This window comes from Balaenoptera musculus, chromosome 4 (assembly GCF_009873245.2).
Source record: "Balaenoptera musculus isolate JJ_BM4_2016_0621 chromosome 4, mBalMus1.pri.v3, whole genome shotgun sequence".
Classification (NCBI taxonomy): Eukaryota; Metazoa; Chordata; class Mammalia; order Artiodactyla; family Balaenopteridae; genus Balaenoptera; species Balaenoptera musculus.
In genome coordinates, this window is record NC_045788.1 from 79201500 (window position 1) to 79226472 (window position 24973).

Consider the following 24973-nt stretch of genomic DNA (forward strand, 5'->3'; position numbering starts at 1 on the left):
TTACACAGTAATTTATTCAGTCACTCATTTGTCAAATATTTATGCCAGGCAGGGAATAAACAATGGTGAACAAGATAAAATATGTTGTCTCAAGAAGCACTGTTCTAGTGGAGTAGGCATATAAACCAACATTTACAACACAGGGAAATACATACCAGCCCAAAAGAATGAAAAGACTCCTGTGGGAGAAGAAATGGCAGAGCACCTCTTCTAGCACTATTCCCAGTTGATCAAAGGGAAGGAGGGGGATGGTGGGGAAGCCTTCCTTCAGGAGCCATTAACCCAGCACTTGAGGATAAACAAGGGTTGAGATTTGCCACATTGACAAGGGAGAAGTGCGGCCTCAGCAGAGAGAGCTGAATATTCTACTCAAAAGGACTAGAGACAGGGCAAACATGTTATACTGGTGGAGGTTCTCAAAGTGAATACACATGGGAGGGTAGGGAAACAGTGACAAGTAAATACAGGGAGGTAGGCGTTTTTAAAAATAAGCACACACCAACAGTCCCCTTTCTTTATAGAGTTGGAAATCCTAGGTTCAATTCTCAACTTCATCACTTACCTCAGCCTCTTCAGTCATAAAATGGACGTAATAATAGTATCCATCCCCTAAGGTTGTTGTGAACGTTAAATGAGTGAATGTACACAACATGCTAGAACAGTAGTTCTCAAACTTGAGCATACATCAGATAACCTGGAGGACTTGCTATGACACAAATTGCTGTGCCTCGCCCCCTGATTCAGTAGGTCTGGGATGGAACCTGAGAATTTGCATTTTTAACAAGTTCCCAGGTAAGTGCTGATGCTACCCATCTGTGGACCACACTCTGAGAACTACTGGCTTAGAACTTAGCTCAAGCATGAAATAAGCACTCTGTAAGTGCTGAATGCTTTATGAATATCATCATTATCATCTCCATCACCATCATCATCATCGATATTATCATCTACCTGATAGCTTTTTACTCATCCTTCAACATACAGCTCAGAAGCTACCTCATCTCAGTACTTTTCCCAAATATCTACCCATCTCAAACAGAACTAACTGTTCTCCTGCCTGGGTTCCCCTAGCTCTTTGTGTATAGAGCAGCACATCACCTGAAGATCCTGCCTGCGAGTTATTGGTTTGAAGGTCTTTCACTCCATCCCCACCCACCTGCCCCCCTTCCACCCCTCACCCCCTGTTCCAATGGTCCATAAGAAGCTCTGTCAGGGTAAAGCAGTTTCCTGTTTCCAGTCCTGAGGTGGGACTCAAATATATTTATTAAAATTAACCTCAGTTTAACCAAAGTACATGTACTCAGGTGATATCTTCATTCTGGCCAGATACATTTGTAATATTCTTAATGTCCTTCTGACAAGAATATTCCTCTTCAAATTGCAGCAATAAATTTAAATTTCTGCAGACAGGATTGGGTATGTGACACCTACTCTGCCCCAAACACGATTTTCTATTAAATTGCAAGCTTTTACCAAACATCACAGTCTGCATTCAGGGTTCATCAGAAGGTGTTGCAAAAAGATAAACATATTTTGAATTCAGAACCACACTGAATCCCTAACTCTATTGGTCCCTAGCTTGCTTGCGTGTAAGCACACTGTCAGGGGCTTGGTAGTACTGCTGTGAGCAATGAAGTACCTCAGCACAGCCTGGAACAAATGGCACCCTCAAACTTCCCTTCCTTTCCTTCTTGCTAGGGAGCTGTAATTTTTTGGTCCTCATCATTTCTACATATTCCAGAGACAACCTCATTACTGAAAATACATCAGTTAAAATGACTGAAAATTCAACCAGAAATACCTTAGCATATTATTACTTACGTACTATGAGCTCATCTCTTAATTGAAAAGTTCCACTGTTTGTCTTTTAAACAGAAAAATGCCTCATTGGCTATAGCTAGAACCCAAGGTGTACTGACGGTGAATCCAGTACCAGGGGGAAAGAGATGGGGTCAGCCAGGAGGCTGTTTGATGGATAGGAAGAGGGCCAAAGTCTAGGGACCGTGGCACTGGGAATGAACAGAAAGGGACAGTTTGAAAGACATTTTGCAGAAATCAGTGGGATTCTAGGTAAGACCCTAAAGAGAAAAGGGAAGAGAAGAATCAGAGATGCCTTGAGGAACTGTTTAAATTTGGGTTCCACACTGAACTACACACACAAAGAAGGCATTATACATTTTTATATTATTGGAGAGAAAATTATAGAGCTATTGCTCCTGAAGCCCAATTTCCTAACTACAGATTAAGGATTGCTTTTAAACCCATACATTTGGGAAAACGCTCTAAAGGTTAAAAGTATTAACATTAATCCCATCTGTGCCGAAGCAATTATCTGGGTGATTAAGAACCTACTTTTCGATCTCCTGCTCTCTGAAGGCCCACTCCTTCCTCTCCATGGCATTCATCATCCTCCTCCTCTTCTCAAACTGGGAGGTGTCACTCAGAGGGGGGAGAGTGGCTTCCCAAGCACGCTTCTCCCGGGCACGTTCTATCATCTCTACCTCAGCTTGTCCTGCCGGGAGACCTCGACCTGGAAGATGAAGCAGAAACACACAGACAAACTCATGTACCTACCAGTATTTAATTTACTCCCTTTCAGTTCCTGTCCTCTTTAAATTCAAGGGCTATGACAGGATGAAATGATATCAGGACACATCTCCAGATATGCCTCAGAGTTTATTATCTGCCCTGCACTGTCTCTTGTTAACAATTCAGCCAGAAGACATTTTAGTTACATGTAAGATGCTAGAAAGTATTTGAAGATATTAGGTGATTATGAAATAATCACACCTTGGAATGTCCTATATTGGAAAAATCCATATTTTGAAATACAAAGAAATATCAAAATAACTTGCAGAAAGGTCATAGTACGTGGTGAAACTCAGAATTTGCAAGTGGCAATCTGACCCTTACGGTCTTATGTATTACACTATACTTCCCCTCTAATAAAAACTAATATGAAACAAACATGAACTATACAGACCAGCCCACAGCTAATATCACACTCAACAGTGAAAGGCTGAAAGCTTTTCCTCTAAGATCAGGAAAAAGAAAATGGTGCACTCTCTCACCACTCCTATTTACATAAAACTGGAAGCCCTAGCCAGAGAAATCAAGCAAAAAAAAAAAAAAAAAAAAAGAGGGCTTTCCTGGTGGCGCAGTGGTTAAGAATCCGCCTGCCAATGCAGGGGACATGGGTTCGATCCCTGGTCCGGGAAGATCCCACACGCCACAGAGCAACTAAGCTCGTGTGCCACAACTACTGAGCCTGAGCTCTAGAGTCTGCAAGCCACAACTACTGAGCCCAAGTGCTGCAACTACTGAAGCCTGCGTGCCTAGAGCCCATGCTCCACAACAAGAGAAGCCACCTCAATGAGAAGCCCGCACACCGCAAGGAAGAGTAGCCCCCGCTCGCCACAACTAGAGAAAGCCCACACGCAGCAACGAAGACCCAACACAGCCAAAAATAAATAAATAAATAATTTTTTAAAAAAAAGAAATAAAAAGGCATGCAAATCAGAAAGGAAGAAGTAAAATCATCTCCGTTTGCAGATGACATGATCTTATGTAGAGAAAACTCTAAAGACTCTATCAAAAAACTGTTAGAACTAATAAATAAATAAAGTTGCAGGATACAAAATCAATACATGAAAATCAGTTGTATTTATACACACTAACAATATCTATAAAAGAAATAAAACTATTCCATTTACAATAGTATCAAAAACAATAAAATTCTTAGGAATAAATTTAACCAAGGAGGTGAAAGATCTATACAGTGAAAACTATTAAAACATTGATGAAAAAAATTGAAGAAGACACAAGTAAAAATATATATATATCCCATGTTCATGGATTGGAAGAACTAATATTTTTAAAATGCCCCTACTACCCAAAGCCATCCATAGATACATCCCTATCAAGATTCCAGTGGTGTTTTTCACAGAAATAGAAAAAACAATCCTAAAATTTATATGTAACCATAAAAGACCCATATAGCCAAAGCAATGTTAAGAAAACAAAACTGGAAGAAACACTTCCTGATTTCAAACTATATTACAAAGCTACAGTAATCAGAACAGTATAGTACTGGCATAAAAACAGACACACAGAGCAACGGAACAGAATAAAGAGCCAGAAGTAAACCCATGCATGTGTAGTCAACTAATATTTGACAAGGAAGTCAAAAATAGTCAATAGGGAAAAGACAGTCTCTTCAATAAGTGGTGCTGGAAGGGCTTCCCTGGTGGTGCAGTGGTTGAGAATCTGCCTGCTAATGCAGGGGATATGGGTTCGAGCCCTGGTCTGGGAGGATCCCACATGCCGCGGAGCAACTGGGACCGTGAGCCACAACTGCTGAGCCTGCGCGTCTGGAGCCTGTGCCCCGCAACGGGAGGGGCCGTGATAGTGAGAGGCCCGCGCACCGCGATGAAGAGTGGTCCCTGCACCACGATGAAGAGTGGCCCCCGCTTGCCGCAACTAGAGAAAGCCCTCGCACGAAACGAAGACCCAACACAGCTAAAAAAAATAAAATAAATAAATAAATAATGTAAAAAAAAAAACATTAAAGCACCATAATCTCAAAAAAAAAAAAAAAATAAGCGGTGCTGGAAAAACTGGGTATTCGCATGCAGAAGAATGAAACTGGACCCTTATCTTACATTTTTCACAAAAATTAACTTGAAATGGATTAAAGACTTAAATGTAAAACTCTTAGAAGAAAAGATAAGGGAAAAGTTCCTTGATATTAGTCTTGGCAATGATATTTTGGATATGACACCAAAAGCACAAGCAACAAAAACAAAAATAAACAAATTGGACTACATCAAACCAAAAATCTTCTACACAGCAAAAGAAACAATCAACAAAATGAAAAAGCAACCTATGAAATGGGCAAAAACATTTGCAAACCATATATCTGATAAGGGGTTATATTCTAAATATATGAGGAACAGATATTACTCAAAACAAAAAACAATGTGATTTTAAAATGGACAAAAGATCTGAATAGACATTTTCCAAAAAAACATATAGAGATGGCTAACAGGTACATGAAAAGGTGTTCAACATCACTAATCATCAGGGAATTGCAAATCAAAACTACAGTGAGATATCACCTCATGCCTGTTAGAATGGCTATTATCAAAAAGAAGAGAGAGGACGCTCTCCTCTTCCAAGATGGACTGCATTCTGCCTATGGAATGTGTATCTCTGCTTTCATTTTACTATGGTTTAATTCCTCCTTGTACGAAGCCAAGGACCCTCACTCGGCGGCCTATCCCAGGAACTCACCCGAGACCTGGGACATGACCACCCTCTTCAAGCCCCATTTTCCTGCAACCTCTTTACAAGGGATATTAATAAATCTACTTCTTACCCCCCCCCAAAAAAAAGACAGGCAATAACAAGTGCTGGCAAGGATGTGGAGAAAAGGAAACCCTTGTGCACTGTTGGGGGGAATGTAAATTGGTACAGTCATTATGGCAAATAGTTCCATAAGAATTCCATAGAGGTTCCTCAAAAAATTAAAAATAGAACTACCATATGATCTAGCAATTTTCCTTCTGGGTATATAGCTGAAGGAAATGAAATCACTACATCAAAGAGGTATCTGCACCCCATGTTCATTGCAGCATTATTTACAATAGTCAAGACGTGGAAACAGCTGAAGTGTCTATCAGCAGATGAATGGATAAATAAAGTGATATATATATATAAAGTGATATATATATAGAGAGAGAGAGTCACAAAAAAAGAAGAGAATCCTGCCATTTGTGATAACATGGATGAAACTTGAGGGCATTATGCTAAGCAAAATAAGTCAGTCAGAAACAGATAAATACTGTATAATCTCATTATATCTGGAATCTAAAAAACTGAATTCATGGAAACAGAGAGTACACTGGTGGTTGCCAGGGGCAAAGTGGTGGGAGAAATGGGTGAAAGTGGTCAAAGGGTACAAACTTTCAGTGATAAGATGAATAAATTCTGGAGAGCTAATGTACAGCATGCTGACTACACTTAACAAAACTGTATTGTAGGGCTTCCCTGGTGGCGCAGTGGTTGAGACTCTGCCTGCCAATGCAGGGGACACGGGTTCGAGCCCTGGTCTGGGAAGATCCCACATGCCACGGAGCAGCTGGGCCCGTGAGCCACAACTACTGAGCCTGCGCGTCTGGAGCCTGTGCCCCGCAACGGGAGGGGCCGCGATAGTGAAAGGCCCGTGCACCGCGATGAAGAGCAGTCCCCACACCACGATGAAGAGTGGCCCCCACTTGCCGCAACTAGAGAAAGCCCTCGCACGAACCAAAGACCCAGCACACCCAAAAATAAATAAATAAAACCCTACTACCAATAAAAACAAAAAATTTAAAAAAAAAACTGTATTGTATACTTGAAAGTTGCTAAGAGTGAATCTTAAATGTTCTCACCACACACACACACACACACACACACACACACACACGCACAGTAAATATGTGGGGTGATGGATGTGTTAACTAACCTTATTGTGGTAATCATTTTGCAATATATATGTGTACCAAATCATCATGTAGTACATCTTAAATTTACACAATGTTACATGTCAATTATGTCTAAATAAAGCTAGGAAAAAGAACTATACATAAACAAAATATAGTATATTTTTAATTTAATATTTACATATGTGATATTTTACTATAAATATTCTGTTACTCGCTTTTTTATTCAGCTTTGTTTTGGGAATCTGGCCATGCCGATATATAGAGACGTAATTTCTTTCTTCCATTGTAGGACTCTACCACAATTTAAGCTATCTGCTCAAATTGACATTTAGATTGGTTCTAATTTTTTGATTACACATAATAATGCTGCAACAAACATCTAATACTGGTCTCATTATGCCCATGTATGAATTTCTCTAGGAACCTTAGAAGGATCTAGAGCCTAGCAACTAATCACAAAATACAATCATTTAAAATATTTCTGAATATTGCCAAATTTGTCTCCAAAAAGCATATTTTTTCTCAAGCTTTCTGAGATTCTCCTGACCCTCTTCCACAGTCCATGCTACCTAGTCTCAGCTGCTTTTCACAGTCCTTACAAGTATTTAGTGGTTCAAAGACTCATATATACATGAGTTTCACTGAGAATGGAATTTGTTCTTGGGAGTTGTTCTTTTGGAGTTGTGCTTGTTGCTTTTGTGTAATTTCTGGGAAGAGAAAAGATGCTGATTTACATACATGGTTACACTGCGAGTAGAGATTTGGATTAGAATTGCTTGAAGATATAAAATACTTGTGAGAGAAATAATACTTATTCAAGCATGAGTCTTCCCATTTATAAACATGATGTTCCTCTTTTTTTGTCAAATCTTTGTGTATGTGCTTAAGGAACAATTTATATTTTTCTCCGTAAATGCCTTGTGCATGTTTTATTAAGTGCTTTCCTGGGACTTTGTTATTTGTTGTTATTAAAAATATGATTTTTCAATAATATTTCTAATTACATATTGCTCATACATACAAAAATTACCAATATTTGTATGTTGGTTTCATAATAGGATACCTTATTAAACTGAGGTTCTTAGTTCTGATAATTTATTTCATTTGATTTTTCTATATGAGTACATTGTCTGCAAATACAGTTTTGCTTCTTCTTTCTAATCCTCATACCTAATTCTTCTTGTCTTACTGCACTGACTCAATTATTTCTCTATCAGGATGCTATTATTGTCATATTGGGCAAACAATTAATTGTTGGATGAAACTGCCCCATGCAGGGCAGGATGTTTAGTATCCATGCCAGCCTACCTCCCCCAAACCCAACCCATTTGTCTCATCATTATTACATACAAAAATACCATCCAGGTTTCCAAATGTCCCTGGGGGTGATAGGTCATAGCCTAGTTTAATATGCTCTGGGCTAGGATCTTCTCTGCATTGCTAAATAATAGTGGTGATAAGGGAATCACTGTCTTTTTCTTTATTTTAAGGGTAAAGCTTCTCAAGTCTCACCTTTAGTATTATGTTTATCGAAGATAACCTTTATTAAGTTCCTAAAATTTCCTTCTGATCTCAGCTTATTTAGAGTTTATAACATGAATGCATGTTGAATGTTATCAAACAGTACTTTTCCTGCACCTATAGAAGCATTTTTCTGACATTTTCTGTTAAAATGGTAAAATGCATTGGTTAGTTTTCTGATATTGTACTAAACTTGATTTTGTACAATTAACCCATTTGGTTATGATAAGTCATCTTTTTAAAATACTACAAGAGGGCTTCCCTGGTGGCACAGTGGTTAAGAATCCACCTGCCAATGCAGGGGACATGGGTTCGAGCCCTGGTCCGGGAATATCCCACATGCCGCGGAGCAATGAAGCCCATGTGCCACAACTACTGAGCCTGTGCTCTAGAGCCCGCAAGCCACAACTACTGAGGCCACGTGCCACAACTACTGAAGCCTGTGCACCTAGAGCCCGTGCTCCGCCACAAGAGAAGCCACGACAATGAGAAGCCCACACACCGCAACAAACTGTAGCCCCCGCTCACTGCAACTAGAGAAAGCCTGCGCACAACGAAGACCCAACACAGCCATAAATAAATAAATAAATAATAAATAAAGTGTACAATTCAATGGTGTTCATATAAAAATAAATAAATAAATAAATAAAATACTACAAGATTTGATTGCTGAACCTAGGGTTTCTGCTCCAGCAACTTGGGAGATGACCCTGCCCCAATAGGGCAGTGATGGCCACTGAGCAGAGAGGAAGGCCTGCCTCACACCTGGCTATGGCCCTACCCCCTCCATCTCCAACCCTACCTCCTACCAAGTTGATAGCTGCCAGCACACCCTGAGTAAACAAATGACTTCTGTTCACGTCAAATCTAGCTCTCCCACTAAAGGCACTGGGCACATGCAGACTATATAGGGACACTTGTACATAAGCCCACCCATTAAAGATCGCTGTAGGTAACTGTTTCACCTAAATTCATAGAGACAGAGAAAGTTAAGCAAAATGAAAAGACACAGGAATGCATCTCAATTGAAAGAGCAAGAAAAAAACCTCTGGAAAAAATAGTGAAACAGAAATAAACAATTTATAAGATAAAAAATTCAAAGCATTAGTAATAAGAATGCGAGCTGAATTAGGGAAAAGAATAGATGAGCAGAGTGAGAATTTTAACAAGGAACTAGAAAATATAAAAAAGAACCAGTTAGAACTGAAGAATACAATAACTGACATCAAAAAACACTAGAAGGGGGACTTCCCTGGTGGCTCAGTGGTTAAGAATCCACCTGCCAATGCAGGGGACATGGGTTCGAGCCCTGGTCTGGGAAGATCCCACATGCCGTGGAGCAACTAAGCCTGTGCACCACAACTACTGAGCCTGAGCTCTAGAGCCCGCAAGCCACAACTACTAAGCCCATGTGCCACAACTACTGAAGCCTGTGTGCCTAGAGCGTGTGCTCCACAACGAGAAGCCACTGCAATGAGAAGACTGTGCACCGCAACTAAGAGTAGCCCCCACTCACCACAACTAGAGAAAGCCTGCATGCAGCAACAAAGACCCAACACAGCCAAAAATAAATAAATAAAAATAAATAAATAAATTAATTAATTAATAAAAAAGAAGATGAATAAAAGCTTGTCTTTAAAAAAAACCACACACTAGAAAGAATGAATAGCAACTAAGTGATAAAGAAGAATGCATAAGTGATCTGGAAGATGGAATAATGGAAATCACCCAATCAGTGCAGTAAAAAGAAAAACAAACTTTAAAAAATGAGAACAGTTTGGGCTTCCCTGGTGGCGCAGTGGTTGAGGGTCTGCCTGCCAATGCAGGGGACACAGGTTCGGGCCCTGGTCTGGGAGGATCCCACATGCCGCGGAGCGGCTGGGCCCGTGGGCCACAACTGCTGAGCCTGAGCGTCTGGAGCCTGTGCTCCACAACGGGAGGGGCCGCGATAGTGAGAGGCCCGCGCACCGCGATGAGGAGTGGCCCCCACTCGCCGCAACTGGAGAAAGCCCTCACACAGAAACGAAGACCCAACACAGCCAAAAATAAAAATAATAAATAAATAATAAATAAAAAATTAAAAAAAAAAAAAAATGAGAACAGTTTAAGAGATCTCTGGGATAACATCAAGTGTACCAACATTCCCATTATAGGGGTTTCAGAAGGAGAAGAGAGAGAAAGGTTGTGAAATGTATTTGAATAAACTATGACTGAAAACTTCTGGAAACTGAAGAAGGAAACAAATATCCAAGTACAGGAAGCAAAGAAAGTTCCAAACAAGATGAACCAAAACAGACCCACATCAAGATAAATCATAATGAAAATGGTAAAAATTAAAGAGAGAATTCTGAAGGCAGCAAGAAAAAAACAAAGAGTCATTTACAAGGGAATACCCATAAGGCTGATGTCTCTGCAGAGACTCTGCAGGCCAGAGAGAGTGACATGATATATTCAAAGTGCTAAAAGAGAAAAATCTGCAACCTAGGATACTCTATCCAGCAGGATTATCATTTAGAATTGAAGGGGGGATAAAGAACTTCTCAGACAAGCAAAAAACTAATAGAGCTCATCAATACTAAACCTACCCTAAAAGAAATGTTAAAGGGTCTTCTGTAAGTGGAAAGAAAAGGCTATAATAAAAGGTAAGAATCTATGTGGAGGAGGGGAGTAAAAAGGTAGATATTTTGAATAGGTGTGAACTTAAATTACTACCATTTAAAACAAGTAGATGTAGTTATAGGTCATAATACAGGAATTCCATGGTAACCACAAATCAAAAACCTACAACAGATACACAAAAATGGAGAGGAAAGGAACATAAGCATACTAGTAAGAAAATCATCAAACCACAAAGGAAGAAAAAGAAACTAAAAGAAGAAAAGAACAGGAAAGACCTACAAAAACAACCAGAAAACAAGTAACAAAATGGCAGTAAGTACATAACTATCAACAATTACTTTAAATGTCAATGAACTAAATGCTCCAATCAAAAGACATAGGGTGGCTGAATGGATAAAAACGCAAGACCCATCTCTAGGCTGCTTACAAAAGACTCACTTCAGAACTAAAGACACACAGAGACTGAAAGTGAGAGGACGGAAAAAGATATTTCATGAAACAGAAACGACGAGAAAACAAGGGTAGCAATACTCATATCAGACAAAATATACTTTAAAACAAAGGCTATAAAGAAAGACAAAGAAGGGCATTATATAATGATAAAGAGATCAATAGAAGAGAGGATATTATACTCGTTAACATATATGCACCCAGTACTGGAGCACCTAAATATATAAATCAAATATTAACAGACAAAAGGGAGAAATTGACAGTAATATAACAATAGTAGAGGACTTTAACACCCTACTTATATCTTTGGACAGATCATCCAGACAGAAAATCAATAAGGCATTAGTGGTCTTAAATGATACAATAGACCATATGTTGGACTTAATGGATATCTACAGTACATCCATCCAAAAACAGCAGAATACACATTCTTTTCAAGTGCATATGGAATATTCTCCAGGACAGATCACATACTAGGCCATAAAACAAGTCTCAACAAATCTAATAGAAATTATATCAAGCATTTTTTCTGACCACAACAGTATGAAACTAAAAATCAATTATGGCAAGAAAAATGAGAAAAGCACACACATGTAGAGACTAAACAACATACTACTAAAAACCAAAGGATCAATGAAGAAATCAAAGAGAAAATCAGAAAATATCTTGACAAATGAAAATGGAAACACAACCTTCCGAAAATTTATGGGATGCAGCAAAAGCAGTTCTAGAAGGGAATTTTGTAGCAATACAGGCCTTCCTCAAGAAACAAGAAAAATCTCAAATAAACAACCTAACCTACCACCTAAAGGAATTAGAAAAAGAAGAGCGAAGCCCAAAGTCAGCAGAAGGAAGGAAATAATAAAAATCAGAGAGGAAATAAATAGAGCAAAAAAAAAAAATTAGAAAAGATCAATGAAACCAAGAACTGGTTCTTTGAAAAGATAAACAAAATTGATAAAACTTTAGCCAGGCTAACAAGAAAAGAGAGAGGACCCAGGTAAACAAAACAAGAAGCAAAAGACGAGAAGTAACAACCAATAACACAGAGATTTACAAACTTATAACAAAGTACTACTAACAGTTATAAGCCAACTAATTGGACAACCTAGAAGAAATGGAGAAATTTCTAGAAACACACAAACTTCCAAGACTGAATGAGGAGGAAAAAGATCATCTCAACAGACAGATCACTAGTAGTGAAATTGAATTTGTAATTTAAAAAACTCCTACCAAACAAAAATCCGGGACCAGTCATCTTCACAGGGGAATTTTACCAAACATATAAAGAAGAGCTAATAATATCCTTCTCAAACTAATCCAAACACTTGAAGAGAATGAAACACTCCCAAATTCATTCTATGAGGCTACCACTGCCCTGATATCAAAACCAGACAAAGACGCTGCAAAAAAAAAGATTACAGGCCAATATCTTTGATGAATATAGATACAAAAATCCTCAACAAAATATTAGCAAACTGAATCCAACAATATATAAAAAGGATCATACACCATGATCAAGTGAGATTTATTTGAGGGATGCAAGGATGGTTCAGTATTTGCAAATCAATCAATGTGATACACCACAGTAACAAAAGGAAGGAGAAAAATCACACAATCATTTCAATAGATACAGAAAAAGCATTTGACAAAATTCAAAATCCATTCATGATAAAAACTATCATTGACGTTGGTATAGAGGGAACACATCTCAGCATAATAAAGGCCATTTATGACAAACTCACAGCTAACATCATACTCAAAGGTGAAAAGCTTTCAGTCTTTACTCTAAAATAAGAAAAAGACAAGGATGCCCACTCTCACCCCTTCTATTTAATGTAGTACTGGAAGTTCTAGTCACAGCAATCAGACAAGAAAAAAAATGCATCCAAATTAGAAGGGAAGAAGTAAAACTATTGCTCTTTGTGTATGACATGATACTATATATAGAAAACCCAAAGTTGTGACATGATACTATATATAGAAAACCCAAAGTCTAATACCCAAAAAGGTATTAGAACCAAAAATGAGTTCAGCAAAGTTGCAGGATACAAGATTAATACACAGAAATCTTTTACTTTTCTATATACTAACAATGAACTATCAGAAAGAGAAAGCAAAACAGAAAAAAATCCCATTCAAAATCCCACCAAAAAGAGTAAAATACTAAGAATAAACTTAACCAAGGAGGTGAGAGACCTATACTCTAAAAACTATAAAACACTGATGAAGGAATTTAGAAATGATACCAAGAAATGGAAAAATATCCTGTGTTTTGGATTGGAAGAATTAATATTGTTAAAATGTCCATACCACCCAAAGCAATCTACAGATTTAATTCAATCCCTAACATAATACCCATGACATTTCAACAGAACTACAACAAATAATCCTAAAATTCATATGAAACCACAAAAGACTCCAAATTGCCAAAGTAATTTGAGAAAAGAGAACAAAGCTGGATGTATCATGCTCCCTGACTTCAGACTATACTACAAAGCTACAGTAATGAAAACAGCATGGTACTGGCACAAAAACATATATAAAGATCAATGGAACAGAATAGAGAACTCAGAAATAAACTCATACTCCTATGATCAATTAATCTATGACAAAGGAGGCAAGAATATACAATGGAGAAAATACAGTCTCTTCAATAAATGGTACTGGGAAAACGAGACAGATACATGTAAAAGAATGAAATTAGAACATTCTCTCACAACATATACAAAATAAACTCAAAATGGACTAAAGACCTAAGTGTAAGACCTGAAACCATAAAATTCCTAGAAGAAAACATAGGCAGAACACTCTGACATAAATCATAGCCATATTCTTCTGGATCTGTCTCCTAAGGCAAAGGAAACAAAAGCAAAAATAAACAAATGGGACCTAGTTAAACTCAAAAGCTTTTGCACAGCAAAGGAAATCATTGACAAAATGAAAAGACAACCTACTGAAAGGGAGAAAATATTTGCAAGTGATATAACTGACAAGTGGTTAATATCAAAATATATAAACAGCTCATACAACTCAATATCTAAAAAACCAAACAACCCAATTAAAAAATGGACAAAAGAGCTGAAGAGACATTTTTCCAAAGAAGACATACAGATGGCCAACAGGCACATGAAAAGATGCTCAACATCACTAATCATCAGAGAAATGTAAACCACAATCAGATGTCACCTCACACCTGTCAGAATGGCTATCACCAAAAAGTCTACAAATAACAAACATTGGGAAGGATGTAGAGAAATAGGAACCCTTGTACACTGCTGGTAGAAATTAAAATTGATGCAGCCACTATGGAAAACAGGAGGTTCCTCAAAAAACTAAAAATAGAACTACCATATGATGCAGCAATTCCACTCCTGGGTATATATTCCCCCCCCCCAAAAAACAACCCCAAAACACTAACTTGAAAAGATACATGCACCCCAATGTTCATAGCAGCATTACTTACAGTAGCCAAGATATGGAAGCAACCCAAGAATCCATCAACAGGTGAATGGATTAAGAAGATGTGGTGTATATATACAATGGAATTTACTCAGCTATAAAAAAGGAATAAATTTCTGCCATCTGCAACAACGTAGATGGACCTAGAGCATATTATCCTCAGTGAAATAAGCCAGACAGAGAAAGACATAGTGTATGTTATCACTTACATGTGGCATCTAAAAAATAAAACAAAGGAGCGTATATAACAAAACAGAAACAACCTCACATAGAAAACAAACTAGTGGATACCAATGAGGAGAGGGAAGGGGTGGGAGGGCGAGACAGGGGTACGGGATTAAGAGATACAAACTACTATGTATAAAATAGTTAAGCAATGATGATATATTATACAGCACATGGACATACAGCCATTATTTTGTAATAACTTTAAATGGAGTATAATCTATTAAAAATTCACTATGCTGTACACCTGAAACTAATATAATCTTAATTTTTAAATGTAGGGCAAAAGTGATGCATAGTGTTCTCTTATAGTCCCTAAATCGTTTAGTCTATAGTATGTCCCTCTTCCAATTCTAATACTCTTTATTTGCAACTTCTGTCTTTGTTCTTGATGTTTCCCACAAGAAGTTTCAGTATATTATTAATCTTTATCCAAAAAATTTATGATCGTAATGACTATTTCTTTTGCCTTTTTAAGGTTTCTTATTGGTTTCTGATTTAAAATTTATTATTTACTTAACTTGTGAAGATTAAATAAGTTAAAAACATAAAGCACTTGGAACAGTTCTTGGCACATAGCACTCAATGTTTTTCTTAGTGCTTTCGGTGTCAACCTTTTACTGTGTCATTATTTTTTACTTATTTTTATGCAAACATTCTACTAATGTATAATATACACACAGAAAGGTACACAAAGGAACATCCCAAATAACCAGCACTCACATCAAGGAACAGAATTTACCAGAACCCTAGATTGCTCATCATACTCCCTCCCAGTCTCTACTTGCCTCAAGGATAGCCACCAGCCTGAATCCTAACACATTAATTTAGTTCTGATAGGTTTTGATCTTCATATAAATGAAATCAAAATGTAGGTACTCTTTAGTGTCTTACTTCTTTTGCTCAGCAATATGTATGTGAGATTCACCCATGTGGTTATGTGTAGCTGTACTTTCATTCTCGTTACTATATAGTATTCCACTGTGTGAACATACTACAGGTTATTCATCCGTTCTATGGTTGATGGACATCTGGGTTGTTTTCAGTTCAGAGTTACTATGAATAGTGCTGCTATGAACATTCTTGCATTGTCTCTTGGTGAAAATTATATATGCATTTCTTATAGTAGAGCTAAGTACTCACTTTTCTTGTGTATATAGTGAGGGATGACGTTCCTGGGTTGTAGGTATTGTGTCAGCTTTAGAAGATACTACCAGTTTCCAAAGAATGGTTGCAATATATACATGCAGTATATGAAATTCTCTTTGCTTCAAATCCTTATCATCACTTAGTAATATCAATCTTTTTAACATTGGTTATTCTGGTATGTCTGTAGTATCAAACTGAGATTTTAATTTGCATTTCCCTGATGACTAATCAGGTTGAACACTGTTTCATATGTTGATTGGCCATTTGAAAACCCGTTTTATCAAGTGACTGCTCACATCATTTGCTAACTTTTCTATTGGGTCGTCTTTTTCTTGTTGATTTGTAGGATTTCTTTATGTGTTCTAGATATGAGTCTTCTGTCATATGTAGGTATTGCAAATATCTTCTCCCAATATGTGGTTTGCCTTTTCACTATCTTAATGTATTTTGGTGAACAGAGGTTCTTAATTTTAATGTGATCTAATTTCTTAATTTTCCCTTTATGGTTAGCATTTTTTGTTCTATTTAATAAAATGTGTGCCTACCCAAGATCATGAAAATATTCTCTTATGTTTCCTTCTAAATTTTTGTTTCACCTTTCACATTTAGACATCTGGGATTGGCTCAGTTTATGGTGTGAACTAGGAATCGAGTCACTGTTTTCAAGATGACTATCTAATTGACTCAGCACCATTTATTGAAAAGATCATTTTTTTTCTAGTGTACTGTAGTACTATCTTTGTCTTAAGTCAGATGATATCTACTTGTGGGTTAATTTCTGGACTCCCTATTCTGTAACAATGATCTATTTGTGTACCTTTGAGAATATACCACACTGTGTAATTACTGCAGCTTTAAAGTAAGTCTTTGTATCTCATAGTGTATACTGTTCTGTTTCTTCACATTTGCCTTGGCTACTTTTGACCCTTTGACATTTCCATATTAATTTTAGAATCAGGTTATCAATTTACACACACACACACACACACGTTGGGTTTTTTTGTTTGTTTGTTTGTTTTTCCCAATACTGCCTGGAGGTAGAAATCAGAATCAAAGTTCACTTTTGCACATGGATATCTAATTGTTTCATCAACATTTATTGAAAAGACCTCCTTTTTCCCACTGAATATAGTGGCATCTTTCTCATAAATCAAATGACTATAAATGTGGAGTGAGAAATTGGCCAGTTCAAAGGAGCCCAGAGCCATAATTATTTCCTTGAAATACTACAGCCAAGTTATTTCCACATTCAGTTTCTTAATGCATAATCAGATCTACAGCAGGTCTCGCCATGGCTTACCACATGCAAACTCTTTTATGTGAAATACATTAAGCATCTTGTTCAAATCACCTAAATCCTAACTTTTGATAGCTTAATCTGAAAGAGGAGCATTAAAAAATCTTCCACTGTGAATAGGAATTTGTCCATGTTTCCTTGTGATTCAATCAATTTTGCTTTATATTTTGAGTCTATGCAGACTAAATTCCAATTCATAACAGATATAACTTCTGGTGGGTTTTTCCTTTTATAACTATTTCATGTTCTTCATTACCCCTTTTACTGTTTTCTGATTAACTTTGGTCTAATATTAACATTGTTACACCAGCTTTTTTTGCGTCAGCTTTCAGTATATTTTCCACTCCTTTATTTTCAAAGTGATAACGCTATTTTATAAATAGCAAGCTGTTTTTGCTGGGTTTTAATGAATTCAATCCAAGAATTTTTTAATAGGCAAGTTTAAGTCACTTTTATTATATATTTTGATTATTAAAATATTTGAACATTTTCCCTACACTTTACTATGTATTTTCTATTTATCGTGTTTTTTTTTGCATTTTCCCCCATTTCTACTGTTATTTCCACTTTTTCCCCTTTACCAATTGTGAAATGATATATTTCTTCTCTTTTTTCCAGAGGTTACACACAAATTTTTTAACCTAGAAATGTCCACTCATAGTTTTCTAATAAAGTCTAAAGCTAATTAATATTGCTCTCTCTCCAAAAGAAAATAGAATTTTCACATGCTTTATCTTATTTCTTCTTAACTCCAGTACTCAGTGTGGTTCTTAAACCAGCAGTAGCAGCAGCATCTGAGAGCTTGGTAGAAATGCAAATTCTCCACCCTTTCTCAGACCTAGTAAATCAGAATCTCTGGGATGGGGCCAGGAATCAGTGTTTTAACAAGCTCACCAGATGATTCTTATTCATGCTAAAGTCTGAAAAGGACTGATCTAGAGCAGAGGTCAGCAAACTTTCTCTGTGAAAGGCCAGTGAGTAAATACATGAGGCTTTGTGGGCCACACAGTCTCTTTCAGTTACTCAATTCTGCATGGCAGTGCAAAAGCAGGCAAGGACACTACGTAACAAATAAGTTTGGCTGTATTCCAATAAAACCATTTTAGGGTCACTGGAATTTTAATCTCATATCATTTTCACATGTCACAAAATAGTACAAATAATTTTCACATGTCACAAAATAGTACAAATAATTTTCACATGTCGCAAAATAGGTTTTTTTCATCCATTTTTAAATGTAAAAATCATCTTTAACTTGCAGGCCATATAAAAAAAGGCAATAGGCCAAACTGGCCTATGGACCATAGTTTGCCAATTCTGATCTAGAGTTTTAGTACTTGCTTCATTCTTATTTTTTTTTTTAAGTATCATTTTTAAAAACTCAACACTTTAAATTTTTAATTATGTATCTTTCTCTTTTTTTGCTCATCATGTTCTTAAACACTGCTTCTTCCTTTTGGGCTTATTTTTCTTCTTGTTGAAGTATGTCCTTTTTTTCTTCCTTTTCGGATTAATAGCTAACATGTATAGAATGCTTATTTACATACTAAGCACTGGTCTAAGCACATTACATAAGTGAATTTAAATTAATCTTTACAATATCCTATGAGATAGACCTATGAAATGTCCTATCCTGTGAAAGTGTCCTTATTTCACCTTCACTCCTGAATAACAGTTTGGCTGGTATAAGAATTCTAGATTTGGGATTATTTTCCCACAGCACTTTAAAGATAATACTACAAAATGCCCACCTGGAGTACTCCTGCTCTTAGAGAACCTGGAATTCCTTGCATAAATGGCCCCAAGCCCACTTCCAAAATCTACATGGGCCTCTTCTCAGGATTCAGACTCCTGAGGGCAGACTATATGCTGCTGTTTGTTCACCCTTAAGCCCAAGGCATGGCCAAGAGGCAGCTGTTTGCAAGGATGTGTAAACAGAAAATGGAAAAGCAAGGTGGGGCGATCATATACATGCATGACAGGCCCCTCGTGATGTGGAACAGAGCCAGAGAAAAGGGCAGGCCACTAGGCAGCCTCTCCCATTGCTGCCACATTCCAGCATGCAATCCCAAAGAGTCTAAGAATTTTAAATGTACATTTGTCCTTTCAACTTTTTAGAAAGATTTATTTGTGAAAAATATAGAACGTATTTTATCTAACAGATAGTAGCTTGATTTATAATTTTTAAACATCTATACATATATCAATAGTATATGGGCCTCTATTTGAACCTCCGCCCAGAGCCTCACCAATGAGGAGGTAGGCCTAACTCATGGAGGTTTTTATTGATACTTCAACCCCAGAGCTGCCAGTGGCAGGGCTCCAGATTAGGCCTTTTACCAAGTGAAGCACTTCTGAGCCCCTGCCCAGATTTTTTGTTTTAGATATCCTGGTTCTGGTCCTCCTGCAGCTCAACGCTAAGCCCTTGTCACACGAAGAGGTAAAGCCCAAGGCCCCAGGTAGGAGCACTTGGCTTAGACTGGCAGGCACTGGGCTTCAGTCCTATCTGTGGGCAGGAGAAAAGTTTCTGTCTCCTTTAGTTTAAGCAGGTAACTCAGATCTGCTCCCCACCATTCAGAGTCCCTGCTTACCATCACAGGTTCCCAGCTATTTCTTTCTTTTAGGAAGAAGTCTCCACTTCTAGACTATGGAAATTTTCCTCCTTGCTTTTAAGTGTGGTTATTAATCTTTATAATATGTTTTTTATGTGCTCAGAGCAAAGGGAAAGATTTCAGCATACTTTTAACCTGTCATCTAGGCCTGAAATTAGAGCCTCTGGTTTAAAGTGTGGGTGTCAAGAATGCTTAATCTGTATTCATAAAGTGGGCCAGGAAACAAGAATCAAAACTAGAACTCAGATATGAACATCTTCTTGGCCTGTGATGCAGAATTGATCACAGCAATTAATTACATTAGGGAAACAAAAGTGATCTCATTTTAATAAAAATCATTACAGTGTACCAACTATCTCCATGACCTTAGAGGAGTCAGCCTCTCTGGTTCTCAGCTTCCCAGCTACAATCAAGTGAGTTCAATAAGCTAATGCCTAATAGTTTCTAAAGGTCCCTTCTCTTATTAATTTTTATAGTTTCACATAATAAGGGCCTAGACCAGAGTGAATTTCTATACTCTGAGAGTGAATTTCTGAGCCTGGAAGACATTAGAATTTCAGAGATAATATCAAAAGAAATCATCCAAATCATCAAATAAAGTATATATAAGGGAGCCTTGATAAATTGCAAGATATTTTAGCAAAGAAAGATAATATTATTACATATGTTGGAATACGCATTCAGTATTATACACTCAAGAAAGGTTTATGTGTAAAGAAGGAGTATGAATGCCTCAGTGAAAAAGAACTGATTCACTGGGAGAAACAGTGAGAAGAGGGAGGGGAGTCGTCAGCAAAGTAACCACAAAATTAAGCCAAAATATAACTTCAGCTTCAGGGGAAAAGGACAATAAGCCTCCTTACAGTGAAAAGGGCGTAAATACCTTTGAACAAATCTATCAGAAAATGTATGAGTCTATGAAGTAGCCCTACTGAGCAAGACGCTTTAAATAGCAATACTTTAAACCACAGTTGCCTCTATGTGTGTCATTTCCAAGAACTCAGTAGCATGTGTGCTTATCAGGACTGTCATCTGCAAATATTCAAAAGAATTACCAACTCACCCCAAGTGAGAGTTGCCAGGGTCAGCAGTTCAGGGATGGAATCCTGACATACTATGTATTCTGGAGAATACGGGTCTGTTTGAACTTCGGCATCGCGATAATCAGTCTGAGTGCCCACAGTATACTTTGAAGGAATGGGGAGGTACTTAGTAGAAGGAGGAGGAAAAGTATATGGCTCTGCCCTAAAAGAGAAAATCATTTTAAAAATTAAAACCTGATACAATCACTTTATACCTATCAATAGGTTTTGAAACATATATGATAAAGAGTTAAACAGTCTTTCTATATAAAATGCCCTTGTGAATCAATAAGACAGTTAAATAGCCACAGAGAAATGGGTAAAGGACAGTCCAGAAAACAAAAAGTAAAACTTCTAACAATCATATGAAAAGATAATGAACATAACTAGTAATCTAAGAAAAGTAAATTAAAACAGCAAGATGCTATTTTATTATATAACATAAGCAATGATTTAAAAGTTTGAAAGTACCTAGCATCAATGAAGTTGTGAAGAAACAGACATTCTCATAAACTGTTGATGGAAATACAAATAGGTACAACCTAACTAACAGGTAACTTATCAATATATATCAAACCCTTAAAATACCCTTTTGCCCCAGCAATTGTACTCCTAGGAATTTATTGTAGGAAATAATTCAATGAGTGTGCAAAGATATATGCAAACATGTTTACAAAGTCTCATTTATTAGAGTAAAAAACTTTTTTTAATGGCCAATTTTATTTCTAAAAAATGGTTATACCTGGAGTCATTAGGCATCAACCTTGGACCCATTATTTTCACCTTTGTTTTTTTCATTCTGTCTATTTTTAAATACAAAAAACCTCTTTAATTCACTTAAACATATGCCCACCCTTACACATAATTTCTTAAACAATAAGTATGACAGCACATATGGTTTAATGTTTCAGTGCAGTGTTTTCTTGTGCTTTTGAGTTTGCATCCCTCAATCCCTTTTTCTTCCTTATCCACCTGTAGCAGTACCTTCTCTATATACCCAATATCTAGGGTATGTATCTCAGTTGTATCCTTGAATTATATCTTCCATATTTTTTTGCACACTTATTTTCTACACTGACACAAATATACACAAATATAGTGTTATTTTATCATTTGACTAACATGAAATCATACTATAAATACATTTTTGCATCTTGCTTTTTCGACTAAACAACACTTCACGGAAACCCTTCCCAATCTACTCATGTGACTCTTTCAAAAAAAAAAATTACAAACTTAATCACCATCAGTAGAAAAGTTGTTTTTTAAAAAATGGCACATACATAATGGAATTTATCCAGCTATTAAAACTTACAATGTAATGTATATTTATGAACAAACAAAAATGTCTATGATCCAAAGTAAAGTAGAAAAAATAACACTGTAAAGCAGTATGTACATTAGGAGTACATTTTTATGTTTTTAAAGACTGTGTTATTAGGCACATAAAAATGCCTAGATGGACACACAATAATGAAAGCAATTATTTCTAGATAGTAGGGTTATAGAGAGAATTTTTTTCATGTTTATAGTCTTCTGAATTTTCTAACTTTTTTTTAACCTGTATATATACTACTTATAAAATAAGAAAAAAAAATATAACCATTTCCATTTAAAATAAATCATTTTGAAGAATTGGTTAAATTACACAAACAATAAATAATGGAAAAAAAGAGAGAGATTTCCATTATGAAAAAGTCAAAGGCAAGGGGAGGTGCTTATACATGAGCACAGCATGTACAGCTTAGCTCAAAGAAAAATGCATTTCAAGCCAATTAGAAAGAAGTGTCTATTTGACATTTCGACCTGTGATGGAACAGTACTTTAAATTGTTTTTAATGCTGAATTCTAACAGGCATTGAAATCATTTTTCAGCAGTTGCTATTAATTTCTAACACATGTAGACATATAGTTTCTTAAGTTTTCAGCAGAAAGTATGCTACTATAAAAATTCTACTTGAGGAAATAACTTCAAATTAGCTTTATCATCACAGATCATGTGAATATTATAACACCATAAGTTGAATCAAGAGAATTACTGTTTTCTAAATTAAATAATTTCACATTTGACCCATCTGATCAAATGTGCTAGGATTATGGTAAAGCCTGAGGAATCCTTCTGACTAAGCTTTCTGCTGACTTGGGACCCTTCTATGTGGGTCTGAGGATAGGATGCAAAGGAGGAATGCTACTTTGACAAAAAGTCCTATGCAACTCAATAGTACAGTTTCTTTCCCAACCGACTTGTTATTTTTCTCCAACCTATTCTTTTTCTCTCCATTTCAGTTGGTTTTAGAGGAGAGTAAAATGTGAATAAGAAAGAGCAAGAATCTCTTTCCCACCTCTGCCCAACCTCGATCGGGACCCAATGCCAGAAAGACTCCATATCTGCTTCCTACTTGGCTTGAGCCCTGCCTTGTCCTGGATCCCATCCTCAGCCTTACTTAGTCTGGCTTTCACAGCAGCCACTGCTGCTCTAATTCCCTCCATCCAGGCCCCTCCTCCTCTACTACGGGCCACTACCAGGAACACGTACTGTCTGCCACACCCACAGTCTTCTAGATTTTCCCTTCCAGCCCCAAGTGAACTGCACACAAAGAGGAGCTTCACAAAGCTAGTAAATCTTGTTTTGTTATTATGAACTCCATTGAATGTCTGCATTTTTTAAAGGCAATTTTTTAGAGCAATCTTAGGTTCATAGCAAAATTGAAAAGAAGGTACAGAAACTTCCCATATACCCCCTGCCCCACACATGCATAGCCCGACACATTATCAACATGACTCACCAGAGTGGTAGCTTTGTTACAATTGATGAACCTCCATTGATACTTCACAGTCACCCAAAGTCCACAGTTTACATTAAGGTTCACTCTTGGTGTTGTACATTATATACGTATGGACAAATCCTTACATGTCTATGTATACATGTATAATAATGTGTATCCATCATTATAGTAACATACAGAGTATTTCCCCTACCCTTAAAATCCTCTGTGCTCCTATTCATCCTTTTCCCATTCCCCCCAACCCCCTGGCAACCAATGATCTTTTTATAATCTCCATAGTTTTGCCTTTTCCAGAATGTCATATAGTTGGAACCATACAGTATGCAACCTTTTCAGATTGGCTTCCTTCTCTTAACTATATGCATTTAAGATTCTTCCATGTCTTAGAAAATTAATAAGGAAACACAAGCTTTAAATGACACAATAGACCAGATAGATTTAATTGATATTTATAGGACATTCCATCCGAAAACAGCAGATTACACTTTCTTCTCCGTACTATGCCATCTGTATCTCCTCATCCCTTAAGGCAATGTGTATTCTACTGTCCATCTCTTTGGAGTTATGATTTTTCATCATGGTAAAATGTACATAAACCTACCATTTTAATCATTTATGGTCATATAGTTCAGGGACATCAAGTACATTTACATTGTTGTGCAACCATCACCACCATTCATCTCCAGAACTTTTTTCAGTTTCTCCAGGCAAAGAAGAATGCACACCCACAGTCAGCGTTCAGACGTCAGACATGAAGCCCCCAGCACTGCCCAGACCTCGCCTGCTGTCGCTCCTTCTCTTTCTGGGCACCTTGAAGTCCAGGCCCCTCCATTTGCATCTACACTGTCCAAGGTCATCATCTGTGTGCTTCCTGGCCAGCAAGGGCAAAAGGGACTGGCAGCACCAGTTTCCCAGTTGCCAGGTAGACTGAAAACTTTCTGCAGTTGCTTGGGCGAGCGAACCACATTCTCCATGCCTTCAAGGTTGGCATCGACCTTTCCTGGGCACCCGTGGGAACTGAGAACATTCTAGAGGCTCGGGGGGGGGATAAGATGACCTCTGTGCCCCTCCGTTTCCAGCAATGGTGGTTCCTGGGTTCCTGATCTGAGAAAAAAATTCTGAAGATGCTGGGAACAGGGATGCCATCTCCAGCCTCTCAAGGAGGGCAAGAGTGGTTCCTGGGCCCCAAGAGTAACCTTGACAATGTGGCTATGGTGGGCAAGCATACCCTCCCTGACTTCCTGGGAGACAGAGCTGTTTCTGGGCCCTCAAGAGGACTCGTCAG

At 37.3% G+C, this 24973-nt stretch overlaps 1 protein-coding gene across 5 annotated transcripts in view; it reads right to left on the reverse strand.

Moving 5' to 3' along the window:
- Positions 1–24973, reverse strand: part of CFAP91 (cilia and flagella associated protein 91) — a 145797-nt gene that overhangs the window by 94567 nt on the left and 26257 nt on the right. For all 5 annotated transcript variants that reach the window (XM_036849510.1, XM_036849513.1, XM_036849512.1 and 2 more), the window contains 2 exons: positions 20884–21065; positions 2353–2530 (listed from right to left, as the gene is read on the reverse strand). In XM_036849510.1, coding sequence (XP_036705405.1) covers positions 2353–2530; positions 20884–21065 — 360 coding nt within the window. The remainder of the gene's footprint in view (positions 1–2352; positions 2531–20883; positions 21066–24973) is intronic.